The sequence below is a fragment of the Panthera leo genome, chromosome B3 (assembly GCF_018350215.1).
Source record: "Panthera leo isolate Ple1 chromosome B3, P.leo_Ple1_pat1.1, whole genome shotgun sequence".
Lineage (NCBI taxonomy): Eukaryota > Metazoa > Chordata > Mammalia > Carnivora > Felidae > Panthera > Panthera leo.
Genome location: NC_056684.1, coordinates 71,886,048 through 71,898,693, shown reverse-complemented (window position 1 = coordinate 71,898,693; position 12,646 = coordinate 71,886,048). Strand labels below are relative to the sequence as shown.

General features: G+C 41.9%; 1 protein-coding gene and 2 non-coding genes across 9 annotated transcripts in view; all 3 read left to right on the top strand.

Annotated features, from left to right (window-relative positions):
* CHD8 (chromodomain helicase DNA binding protein 8) overlaps positions 1-12,646 on the top strand; it is a 61,555-nt gene that overhangs the window by 44,660 nt on the left and 4,249 nt on the right. For 6 of the 7 annotated variants that reach the window (XM_042942645.1, XM_042942641.1, XM_042942647.1 and 3 more), the window contains 21 exons: positions 534-677; positions 905-1,160; positions 1,743-1,953; positions 2,203-2,398; positions 2,873-3,040; positions 3,237-3,416; positions 3,563-3,673; positions 3,994-4,190; positions 4,391-4,590; positions 4,671-4,851; positions 4,942-5,031; positions 5,301-5,404; positions 6,628-6,757; positions 7,856-7,931; positions 8,399-8,453; positions 8,621-8,828; positions 9,734-9,942; positions 10,034-10,753; positions 10,989-11,140; positions 11,423-11,725; positions 12,532-12,645. In XM_042942645.1, the coding sequence (XP_042798579.1) occupies positions 534-677; positions 905-1,160; positions 1,743-1,953; positions 2,203-2,398; positions 2,873-3,040; positions 3,237-3,416; positions 3,563-3,673; positions 3,994-4,190; positions 4,391-4,590; positions 4,671-4,851; positions 4,942-5,031; positions 5,301-5,404; positions 6,628-6,757; positions 7,856-7,931; positions 8,399-8,453; positions 8,621-8,828; positions 9,734-9,942; positions 10,034-10,753; positions 10,989-11,140; positions 11,423-11,725; positions 12,532-12,645 (4,005 nt within the window). The remainder of the gene's footprint in view (positions 1-533; positions 678-904; positions 1,161-1,742; positions 1,954-2,202; positions 2,399-2,872; positions 3,041-3,236; positions 3,417-3,562; positions 3,674-3,993; positions 4,191-4,390; positions 4,591-4,670; positions 4,852-4,941; positions 5,032-5,300; positions 5,405-6,627; positions 6,758-7,855; positions 7,932-8,398; positions 8,454-8,620; positions 8,829-9,733; positions 9,943-10,033; positions 10,754-10,988; positions 11,141-11,422; positions 11,726-12,531; position 12,646) is intronic. The other variant, XM_042942644.1, reaches the window with a different exon arrangement.
* Positions 7,209-7,318, top strand: LOC122223452. Its single transcript, XR_006204322.1, has one exon. It is a non-coding gene; the product is annotated as a small nucleolar RNA U6-53/MBII-28 (small nucleolar RNA).
* Positions 12,250-12,331, top strand: LOC122223453. Its single transcript, XR_006204323.1, has one exon. It is a non-coding gene; the product is annotated as a small nucleolar RNA U6-53/MBII-28 (small nucleolar RNA).

The window sequence follows — 12,646 nt, the reverse complement described above, 5'->3', positions numbered from 1 at the left end:
CAGTGTCCAGAGAGGGCAAAGGCAGAAGTTGCAAGGCCTTTGAGTTATAGGCTCTGAAACTCACACAATATCACTTCTGCTACATTCTCTTTGTCAGAGCAAGCCACAAGGCAAGCCCAGATTCAAGGGGTGAACCTTGATAGGAGGAACTACAAAGAATTAATGGCCATATTTAATCCAGCACAGGTACATTCCCTAGAGGGGGACATATTAGGATATCTGTGGGGATTTGAGCGTGGAAAGGCATATGTAATTGAAAAAATAAATATTTTGAATATTTCTTTGTTTGCTCATAATCATGTTTAAGTTAATTCTTGTTAAATATCAAGGTGTTTTTTGTTTTTTTTTTTTTAATGTTTTATGTTTATCAAAAGAGGGAGCAAGAGTGAAAGAAAAGTTAAGATAGTAATCTAGTCCATTCCCATAATTATACAGATAAAGAAATTAACGCTTAAGTTATATGCTTGATAGAAAACCCCAGATGTCCTTTGTGTTTTTGAGTTTTATCATTTTTTTGTTTTCTCCATTTCTAGGAACACAAAGTGTTACTCACAGGAACACCATTGCAAAATACCGTGGAGGAACTGTTTAGCTTGCTTCATTTCTTGGAACCTTCACAGTTTCCTTCAGAATCAGAGTTCCTCAAGGACTTTGGGGATCTCAAGACAGAGGAACAGGTAGGAAATGTATCTGGACAAAAAAGGTAAAGTGTGTAGTAGGCACGCATGTACTGTCATAGGCCGTGAGGGCCTTTTTGAACTTACAACCTCGTGCCTGCATCATTTGTGGCATTGTGCAAAATCTACATTTCTCATAGTGGAAAACTCATGTTTTTTTCATGTTTCCAAGTAACGTAAGCATGTTTGTCCTCATAGTTTTTATTTCTTTTCTCTATTGGGCACAGGTTCAAAAGCTACAGGCCATTCTCAAGCCAATGATGCTGAGAAGACTCAAGGAGGATGTTGAAAAAAACCTGGCACCCAAACAGGAAACTATTATTGAAGTAGAGCTGACCAACATCCAGAAGAAATACTACCGGGCTATTTTGGAGAAGAATTTCTCCTTCCTTTCCAAAGGGGCAGGTCACACTAACATGCCTAATCTGCTCAATACAATGATGGAGTTGCGCAAATGCTGCAACCACCCATATCTCATCAATGGTGAGAGAGCTCCTGGAGAATACTGCATTCCTCTGTCGCCTGTGTTTCCTTTCTAACGATACTCCTCAGGAACTGTGGATACGTTGACTGACTCAGCCTAAGTTGGGGAGAGAGAGGGGTTCTTTTAAAGCAACTCTTACGTGAAATGTCTTTCGCTAGTTCTTCCCCCTTCATCCTGCATAATCTTAAATTATATGAAATTTGCTGTTTAGAATTTCATGAACAAGAACTCAAGTCATTCTGTCCTTTGGAGAAATGTCCCCACTGGTACTCCATTTTGTAGTTTCTGATTTGGGTGCCAGTGGGATGGTAATAGTTGTTAGCATGTACTGTCCTAGTTCTAGTCCACATATTTATGTATGTTTTACCCAATTACAATCTTAAGTCCTGATTGATTTGCAGTATTTTGTATGACACAGTCGAAGATTATTTAGGATGTTTTGGGTGCTGAAATTCTCTGTGAGAAAAATGTTTATCTCAAGTCAGATAACTTTTCTTGGCTTCCTTATCTCAGTTAAGTAAACTACAGCCTTAGCATGTTTCTCTGGATCTCACCATCAAGTTTGATTTTTCTTTCGGCAGGTGCAGAAGAAAAAATCCTGACAGAATTTCGAGAAGCTTGCCATATTATACCTCATGACTTCCACTTGCAGGCCATGGTTCGTTCAGCTGGCAAATTGGTTCTTATTGACAAGTTGCTTCCAAAACTTAAAGCTGGTGGCCATAAGGTTCTGATCTTCTCCCAGATGGTACGCTGTCTAGATATCCTAGAGGATTATCTAATTCAGAGGAGGTGAGAAAAGAATCATACCTTGCCTTGTGTTTAGTGTAGCTTCGTAAAGCTGCAAAGAGTAGGAGGGTCTGGGTTTAATAAAGTCGGTTAGGACTGGGATAAAAGAAGTATTTAAGATTCCTACTCTCAACTCTCTGATAAAGTTTGGGTCAACTAGAGATACAGAGATACTGATATTGATCCTAGTCTGCTTTTTTGGTCTCTTTTTTCTGCTTACCAATTAAATTTTTTTCTGTGATTGTCGCACAGGTACTTATATGAGCGTATTGATGGGAGAGTCAGAGGTAACCTTCGACAGGCAGCTATTGACCGCTTCAGCAAGCCTGACTCAGACCGTTTTGTCTTTTTGCTATGCACCCGGGCTGGTGGACTTGGTATTAATCTCACAGCTGCTGATACCTGCATCATCTTTGATTCAGACTGGAATCCACAAAATGACCTGCAGGTAGAGGAAATCATTGTCTTAGGGACGAACCACCTAATGTAAGAGGTTTTCCAACAGGATCAAGATCTCATAGAAAGACTTTCTTTCAAAGAGTATGGCATTGTTTATTTGGTTTAAAGGTGGCAGTCTCCATCAGCAAACCATCAGTAAATGTTTTGGGCTTTACAGACCATACGGTGTCTGTTGTAACTACTTAGCTCTGCTCTTGAAGCACAAAAGCAGCCATAGACAACATGGAAATGAGCGGGCGGGTTTGCGTTTCAGTAAAACTTTATTAACGGAAACAGGTGGCTGGGTAAACTATAGCTTGCTGACTCCTGTTGTGTTTGGTGGGGCAGTCATTTCATCTTGAAATTGACTTTTGGTTTTGAGTTGATCTCATGGCTGCATTATAGATGTGAATTGGTATTTTGAATTCTTCCCACCCCAATTTTATGTTATCTTTGCCCTTTCTTTCCATTTCTTTTTAACCAGGCGCAGGCACGATGTCATCGAATTGGGCAGAGCAAAGCTGTGAAGGTGTACCGTCTCATCACTCGTAATTCTTATGAGAGAGAGATGTTTGATAAGGCTAGCCTTAAGTTGGGATTGGATAAAGCTGTGCTTCAGTCCATGAGTGGTCGGGATGGCAACATTACTGGAGTGAGTCCTTTTAGTCTGTGGATACATTTGTAGCAGGTCATAGCAATAGAGGGAGGCAAAGCTATTTTGCACAGGAATCTGACCACCATGTTTGATTTCTCAATTCTTATTTCTTAAAATGTAATAAACTAAATTATTATGATATGGTTAGGTAATGCTCTTAGTAGTTTTTTCATCTTACTGTTGGGTTTTGCAGATCCAGCAGTTCTCCAAGAAAGAGATTGAAGATCTCTTAAGAAAAGGAGCATATGCAGCCATAATGGAAGAAGATGATGAGGGCTCCAAGTTTTGTGAAGAAGACATTGACCAGATCTTGTTAAGACGAACCACAACCATCACCATTGAGTCTGAAGGAAAGGGTTCTACCTTTGCCAAGGTATGTTCTGTCTGTGCCAAATGCTAGAGAAGCAGAGGTAGAGACAGGAATTTTTAGAATTTAAATATATTTTTTAAATACAGTTACTGGTTTCACTTGCTCAAAAAAGTGTTATGGTCAACTTTACTTTGTTCCTTCCTCACTAGGCAAGCTTTGTTGCTTCTGAAAATAGAACTGATATTTCTCTGGATGACCCCAACTTTTGGCAAAAGTGGGCCAAAAAGGCTGACCTGGACATGGATCTACTGAACAGCAAGGTAAGCTTCTTTTTCTTTACGGAAGCAGTGTTTCAGGAGCCTTTGTAGCTGCTCCGATTCTTTGATGCTGGCCTTCATTTATGATGGTGTATTGTATATAAGAGCCATTGTAAAAACTTTCTGCATATGAGGCCCCAGAAAACTACTTAGATATCTACCACTTACTTTTGCTTCCTGAGTCCCTATAGATTATTTTGCATGTCCTAAAAAAAAAATCTCTTTTTGAGTATCTACAGATGTTATATCCATAATTGTCTTAATTCCTTTCCCACAATCCTATCTTGAACAGAGTTACTCTTCTGCTTCTGTTCTCTGTATAGAATAACTTGGTGATTGACACACCTAGAGTACGAAAACAGACCCGGCACTTCAGCACCCTGAAAGATGATGACCTAGTGGAATTCTCTGATTTGGAAAGTGAAGATGATGAGCGGCCACGCTCTCGCCGACACGACCGTCATCATACCTATGGGCGCACTGACTGTTTTCGGGTGGAAAAGCACCTCTTGGTATATGGGTAAGAACCCGTCTTGCCATTAGAGGTAGTGGATTTTAATCCTGCTAGACACTCGGTTTGCCTTTCAGATTGGAAGCTCTGACCAAAGAGGGGATAATGGGAAAAACTTTATTCTGTTAAGATGTTTTCCCCAGATCTTTTCCTCTCCCATCTTTTGGAAGTCCCCAGGAAAATATTAACACAATTTTCTGTTTTTCTAGTTGGGGACGGTGGCGAGATATCTTGTCTCATGGACGCTTCAAGCGACGTATGACTGAACGAGATGTGGAGACAATTTGCCGGGCCATCCTTGTTTACTGTCTTCTACATTATCGTGGGGATGAAAATATCAAAGGCTTCATTTGGGACTTGATTAGCCCTGCTGAAAATGGCAAGACAAAAGAATTGCAGAATCATTCAGGTAATTATCAACTCTTTACTGTTTATCTTTCTATAGATCACCTAATCCTTTTCAGGTCCAAGGGTTTTTCTCAATCCAAGTCTTTAATGTCTCCCCTTTCCCAGGTCTGTCTATCCCTGTGCCACGTGGACGCAAGGGGAAAAAAGTAAAATCACAAAGCACTTTTGATATCCATAAGGCAGATTGGATCCGGAAATATAATCCTGATACCCTGTTCCAGGATGAGAGTTATAAGAAGCATTTGAAACATCAGTGTAACAAGTAAGGATGGAAATTAACAAAGACTAAAGCATTTTCCACCCCAAAGTTTCTGTGTTATTACTGACCTGGCTCTTCTTCCCTCACTTGTAGGGTGCTATTGCGGGTACGGATGCTCTATTATCTAAGGCAGGAGGTTATTGGAGACCAGGCAGAGAAGGTGTTAGGGGGTGCCATTGCCAGGTAAAGTTATGGTACATTTTTCTTTATGCCTTGCCTTATACCAGAAAAGATTGGTTTATTTATTTCATTCTGTGCTGTCTTTGGGATAACTGATAATTAAGAAAGTATGTCACTTCTTTAATCTTATGCTTGATACCAGTGGAAGGAAGTAGGCAGATCCGTGAGCATTTAAGTTAATGGATAAAAGAAGATACCTATAATAATCTTCCCAAGGATTGTTATTTAATTCTCTGCATTACTGTGTTGACTCTGCTGTCTTCTACCTTTAGTGAGATTGACATATGGTTCCCAGTAGTGGATCAGCTGGAGGTTCCAACAACATGGTGGGACAGTGAGGCTGACAAGTCCTTGCTCATTGGAGTCTTTAAGCATGGTAGGTACCTTTTTTTAGTCTGTTTATTTCCTTTTGTAGACTTACGTCCACAGATGGAACATGTAGCGTAAAATGCTTATGGCCAGTACCTGAGTTATCTGATTGGTTTTCAATAAAATTACGTTTGAATAAGAAACTAGTTCTTAAATATCCAGAGCAAAGCATTTCGTTCCTATAAATAGATGTTCAGAAAGACCAGATGGATAGTTAAATCCCAAGGTAGGGAGTCTCCCATCTGTTCCCTAATCAGTGTTATCAATTTGTATGTTGTGGTATCTTAGTTAAGCTTCCACAGTTCAGGGGAGGTAATATATGCCCACTCCTACTAATAATAAACACGTTTAATTTGTATGAAAGTGTTCTACTTATGTAACATCCTATTTGTCTAAATGTTCAACAGTCACTCTGATGAAGGTATGAGCTACAGTGAAACAAAATGGAGTACAAAAAGGAAGAGTACTCCCTTTTCAGTCTTGCCTAATAACAAATCCTAGGTATTAAAAGCAGTGAGTGCTAACTTCCAGCCCAGTGACTTAGTGAATTAGAATATCACTTTTTTTTTTTTTTAAAACTATTCTGGGGTCACCTGGGTGGCTCCAGAGGTTAAGCATCAGGCCCTTGGTTTCGGCTCAGATCATGATCTCATGGTTCGTGAGTTCAAGTCCTGCGTCGAGCTCTGTGATGACAGTGCAAAGCCTGCTTGGGATTCTCTCCTCTCTCCCTCTCTCCTTCCCTCCCTCCCTCCCTCCTTCCCTCTGCCCCTTACCCGCTCCTGTGCTCTTGCTCTCTTTCTCAAAATAAGTAAACCTAAAAGAAATTGAAAATGTTTTTCTGTTTATTTCTTTAACATAAAAGTAATGGCACTTAATCAGCATGTTTTTGAGATGTTTTAAGGGATCAGAAAAACTGAACACTTTCTAATCTTAGATTTACTTGTGAGACAAAGAGGTTTAGATGAGTCCAAACATCCTGAAATATATTCATGGACTCATTCATTCATTCTCTGTTCATCAGACATTCAGTGCCTGTTTGTTTACTGGTGTTTCTTGTCCTTCATTCAAAAATGTGTGACCTAGCCCTAAATTATTTTACTTTTTCAGTTTCTCCATGTAGTTAGTATTTTCTATTATGAGCAAAGTAGCTCAGATAGTTCAATTATTTCAGCACCCTTTAGGCAAAATTAATCTCTTATTTTCTTCAGCTTAAGACCCTTTTTCTTCTAGGCTATGAGAAATACAATACTATGAGGGCAGATCCAGCCTTATGCTTCCTGGAAAAGGCTGGTCGACCAGATGACAAAGCCATTGCAGCAGAACATCGAGTATTGGATAATTTCTCTGACATAGTGGAAGGGTAAGCACTGGTGTTTAATTGTCTTGAAGTTCTGAATCTACCCCATGAAGCCTATTAGTTGCTTATGCTAAGAGACAACATAACTGTAGCCTTGACTGAACCCATTAGTATTCTTAATGATGGTTATACTCATTAATGATAAATTCTTAACAAAGAGTGGGATTAGCAGAAAGGACTCCATAAACTAGGCTAAAACCACACATTGCCATAAGATGCCACTAAGGGTGAAAATTAACGTTACTCCTAAACGGCTTATTTGACATTCTGTTCAGTTTTCTTGCAACACTTTTCTGTGTAGCCACAGCTGACAGGACAATTGATTCTCTTGAAAGATAATAGCCATGCAACTCTCCTACGCCACTTATGTGGTTAGCGCCTCAGGAGATTTTACCCCTGGTTCATCATCTCTCAGTGGTAGCTGACACATACAGGCATAGATTCTGGATACGTGCCTCGATGATGAATTGCCATGCTAATACTGAGTCACCAGGTGGGGCAGTGTTGCCCTGGTTTGGGTGCCAGTGAGTTTAACAAAACTTCTCACATGGAGACCTGAGGGGCATGTTCAGTAGTTGGCTTAGTTCATGAATACCCATTCCATGTACTCTTCTGCAATTGAGAGATTTCTCTGATGATCACAACCTTAGTTTGTTTAGTGCAGAACACTCAAAGGAAATTGGGTCAGTTATTCATTGCAAATCATGTATTATGTCACCCTTCCACTCAGTAGAGCAAAGTAAAACAAGCAAACATGGACTATTCAAATGTAATAATTAAAGTAAATAGGAAGGATGGGAAGAATGGGTAAAGAATAAAAAAGGCTATCAAGAGAAAGGAAATATGCTGGTTAAAGTGTTTTGTTTCAGATGTGAGCAATTTAGAATGACACTTTGTCAGTTTCTCCCAGTTCTTTGTCCTGTTGGGTGTTGTACCTAACTTTCTCAGATCTTAGCACCTGGCTGCCATTCCTTTAAGCATGAAAGAAAAGACTGCTTCATGCTAGATTATACATTTGGCTAGGTCTTCATCCTAAATTGCTTGTAGTGAAGGAAGATACATTCTTGTGTTGTTTTTTTTCATGCTTTTGAATAATTTTAGGGTTGACTTTGATAAGGATTGTGAAGATCCTGAATACAAACCACTCCAGGGTCCCCCAAAGGACCAAGATGATGAGGTGAGGAATTCTCCTTTGAGTCTAGCTTTTCTCTATTACTAAATAGTTAAGTATTCTCCCATTCCCTGGATCCTGAAGTGTATTGAGTAATTTATAATACAAAATGGAAAGTAACTACCATTTGAGAATATAAAGTAGTAATGGAAAGGATTGTGATACCAACTGGGGGAGACCAGGGATGGCTTTGTGTAGGAGGTGGGACCAAGCTGGATATTGAAGTATATTATGTGACTTCAAAATTCCTGAGTCCCTAATTTTTAAGCCATTAACAACAACTGATTTTTCAGGTTTTACTTTCTTATCCCTTTAGTTGGTTGCTTCCATTTCTTTGTGAGGGGTCATTAGAAATTTTTCTTGATCCCTTTGGTGCCATAGAAGGACTCACATAAGAAAGTGATTTCAGAGTGCCAACTTCCCCCCCTTTCCCTCCCCCCCCTCCATCCTGTGGGGTGGATCTCCTTCTCTAGGGTGATCCCTTGATGATGATGGATGAGGAGATCTCAGTGATTGATGGAGATGAAGGTAAACTTCTAGGTCAACTAGTACAATTTTGTGTGGGGTGGTGGGTTGGGGAATTATTAACTGAATTCTGTCCTATCCTGGGATTTCTAAGAGCTTTGCTTTTGGGTGGCTTGATTATCTCACTGTCCTTCCTGTACTGCCTGTTCATTCTTCTTTGCTTCCCACAGCCCAGGTGACCCAGCAGCCAGGCCATCTATTCTGGCCTCCAGGCTCTGCTCTGACAGCTAGGCTTCGGCGCCTAGTAACAGCTTATCAGCGCAGCTACAAGAGAGAACAGATGAAGATAGAGGCTGCAGAACGAGGGGACCGGAGACGACGGCGTTGTGAGGCAGCCTTCAAGCTAAAAGAAATCGCGCGGCGGGAAAAACAGCAACGGTAGTGTGGCTGGGAATTTGGGCTTAGTTGTAGGCTTGCCTTCGGCTATGGGTCTTATTGAATTTTTTTTTTTTTAATGTTTATTTATTTTTGAGACAGGGAGAGACAGAGCATGAATGGGGGAGGGGAAGGAAGAGAGAGAGAGAGAGAGAGGGAGACACAGAATCCAAAGCAGGCTCCAGGCTCCGAGCTGTCAGCACAGAGCCTGACGCGGGGCTCAAACTCACAAACTGTGAGATTGTGACCTGAACTGAAGTCAGATGCTCAACTGACTGAGCCACCCAGGCGCCCCGGCTATGGGTCTTATTGAAAAACATCTTAGGAAGGATTTATTTGGAATTCCCTAGAGGGACCGCTTATTTTTGCCTTTAACTTTTATTCCTCTATGCCAGAAACTTTGGTTGTGTGCCTAACCACAACTCCTAAGGAGGTCTTTTATGTGACCGTTCTCATTTATTTGCCCACATCATTTTTTCCCTTAGTTTGCTATTCTTAAATTCTTATATGTTATAGAGTACCTCTTAACTCCCTCTTCTGCTGTCTTCTGGGCCCCCCCCTTTTTTTTTGTCCCTACTTTCAATTTTTGTTTATTCAAATATTCTAAGCCACATTAAGAAATAACCAGTTTCCCTGTGTTTTGTTTTTTTTAAGTTTTATTTATTTTGAGAGAGAGAATGAGAGCGGTGGTGATGGGCGGCGGGGGGTGGTGGTGAAGAGAGAGAGAGAGAATCCCAAGCAGGCTCCCACACTGTCAGTGCAGAGCCCATTGTGGGGCTCGAACTCACAAAGCGCGAGATCATGACCTGAGCCGAAATCAAGAGTTGGATGCTTAACCTACTGAGCCACCCAGGCACCCCTTCTCTGTGTTTTTCTGATCACTGTTGCCTGATTCCTCTTTCCTTTAGATGGACAAGGCGTGAACAAACTGATTTCTATCGGGTGGTGTCTACCTTTGGTGTGGAATACGACCCTGATACCATGCAGTTCCATTGGGATCGCTTCCGTACTTTTGCCCGTCTGGACAAAAAAACAGACGAAAGCCTTACCAAGTACTTCCATGGCTTTGTGGCCATGTGTCGCCAAGTGTGTCGCCTTCCCCCAGCAGCTGGAGATGGTAAGCAAGACTGGAGAGTCTTGGGTGAGTGGGGATGGAGGGCAACAGAGCCAAGTCGCTTCATTTCTCTGTCTGCCCCTATCTCTTGCAGAGCCCCCGGACCCTAATCTGTTCATTGAGCCCATCACGGAGGAGAGGGCCTCACGGACTCTTTACCGTATTGAGTTGCTTCGGCGCTTACGGGAACAAGTTTTATGCCATCCCCTTCTGGAAGATCGGCTGGCATTATGTCAGCCTCCAGGTCCTGAATTGCCCAAATGGTGGGAGCCTGTTCGGCATGATGGGGAGCTTCTGCGAGGGGCAGCCCGCCATGGGGTGAGCCAAACAGACTGCAACATCATGCAGGACCCAGACTTTTCTTTTCTGGCTGCCCGTATGAATTATATGCAGAACCATCAGGCAGGAGCACCAGCTCCACCCCTGTCACGCTGCTCTACTCCACTGCTCCACCAGCAGTATACCTCGCGCACTGCCTCACCACTGCCCCTGCGCCCAGATGCTCCTGTTGAAAAACCACCTGAGGAGACAGCCGCCCAGGTCCCCAGTCTGGAGAGTCTGACTTTAAAGCTAGAGCATGAGGTGGTGGCCAGGAGCCGACCAACCCCACAAGACTATGAGATGCGAGTAGCCCCCTCTGATACTACCCCTCTGGTTTCCCGGAATGTTCCACCAGTCAAACTGGAGGATGAGGATGATTCAGACTCTGAGCTGGACTTGAGCAAGCTGTCACCATCATCCTCTTCTTCCTCATCCTCATCCAGCTCCAGCTCCAGCACTGATGAGAGTGAGGACGAGAAGGAAGAAAAGCTAAGTGAGTGCATGTGACAGGCTGTTGGCCCTTTTCCCCATTTCCCACCTCTCCACCCCACTCACCTCACTCTTCCCCTTCTTTTCTACATGCATCCTCTGGGAGAGATTTGGATTTTGATTTGATAGGATACCAAAAGAGATCTGTTACTCTCTGGGCTTTTATTTAAGGCCCATGTAATTCCATTTCTATATAACTTCATTCTTCCATCTCTGCTCACATTCTGTATGGTCTCTAGCTGCTGACCAGTCCCGCTCAAAGCTCTATGATGAAGAGAGTCTCCTGTCCCTCACTATGTCCCAAGATGGATTCCCAAATGAAGATGGAGAACAAATGACCCCTGAGCTTCTGCTGCTACAAGAAAGACAAAGAGCCTCTGAGTGGCCCAAGGTAATAGCCTCATTCCTGAACACATAGTGTGGAAATATAATGTAACAGAAGCGGGAAACAAGGAACAGATGGTTCTGGTTTTCTTTAGTTGTATTTTGCGCTACACGGTTTTTTTCATGAAACTCTTGCCAGTTGACTTAGGGATCTGATACTATTACCTCCCTCCTCCTACCTTGTGATTTTTACCCATTCTGACAATGGTGGCAGTATTGTTTGTCACAGAATCACATAGCTGGTTCTCCGGCCCTAAAACCAGTATTGATTTCTTTTCCCCCCATTCAGGATCGTGTCCTTATAAACCGTATTGACCTCGTCTGCCAGGCTGTACTCTCAGGGAAGTGGCCTTCTAGCCGCCGGAGCCAGGAAATGGTAACAGGAGGAATTTTGGGGCCAGGCAACCACTTGCTAGATAGTCCCTCCTTGACTCCAGGAGAATATGGTGACTCTCCAGTCCCCACACCACGAAGCAGCAGCGCGGCTTCCATGGCAGAGGAGGAAGTGTCTGCAGTCACCACAGCAGCAGCTCAGTTCACAAAACTTCGCAGAGGCATGGATGAAAAGGAGTTTACGGTTCAGATCAAAGATGTAAGCTTAGCATTTAGGCACTGGGAAGTGGGGAATGAGGCTGTAGTTTTACTAACTACTTCACTAACATGATACTAAACTCATTTGGTTAGCTAACTTTAAAAATAAGAGGGTATAAAAATTAGAGCTCACACAGCTCCATTGAGGAGAAGTCATTGCAGTAAAGGAAGGGATCTTGACTTCTATCTCCTGGGGACTAGATTAAAAGAAACAATATTTTTGAAAGAAATTTAATTGATACAGGGTTCTCTTGGGAGGCTTGTTTCTAGATCCTAGAAACCTAGTTTTTAAAAATTGAATTCAAGTTGTAGGAAAGCTGTTAAAATGACACTGAAGTATTTATGGGCCTTATTAAGTCAAAAATAAGAAGTCATTCCTACTGAAATTAAATCAGTGTTACTTATTTTACAAATGGGAAGTTTAATTTCCTGATCCTCTTCCCTATTGAAACCCTATTAGTTGCTCATTAAGTACTCAACAAGAAAAATTTCTTAAAGTATGTGTTAGGAATTATCAGGATTTTGCTCCTGTGATGATTTGCCATGCTAATATTGAGACACCAGGTAGGGGGTGTTGTTGAAATTCTTCTCTTCTTTTCTGAGGGGCACTAGGTCAAGAAACAAAATCTGTCTAAGGGAAAAGTATATAGGTTTTATCATATTTCTGATTTCTACCTTTTAGTCAGATGGCCTTCTTTCTCATCCTTGAGCCAGAGGATGACCCTTACCCCAAGATCCCCAAAGCTTAATATTTACTTTAAAAACATGTGCCATATGACATTTTGGGTGGGTGGGTTGTCTTCTTAGGAGGAAGGATTGAAGTTAACATTCCAGAAGCACAAGTTGATGGCTAATGGAGTAATGGGAGATGGACATCCTTTGTTTCATAAGAAGAAGGGAAACAGAAAGAAGCTAGTCGAGG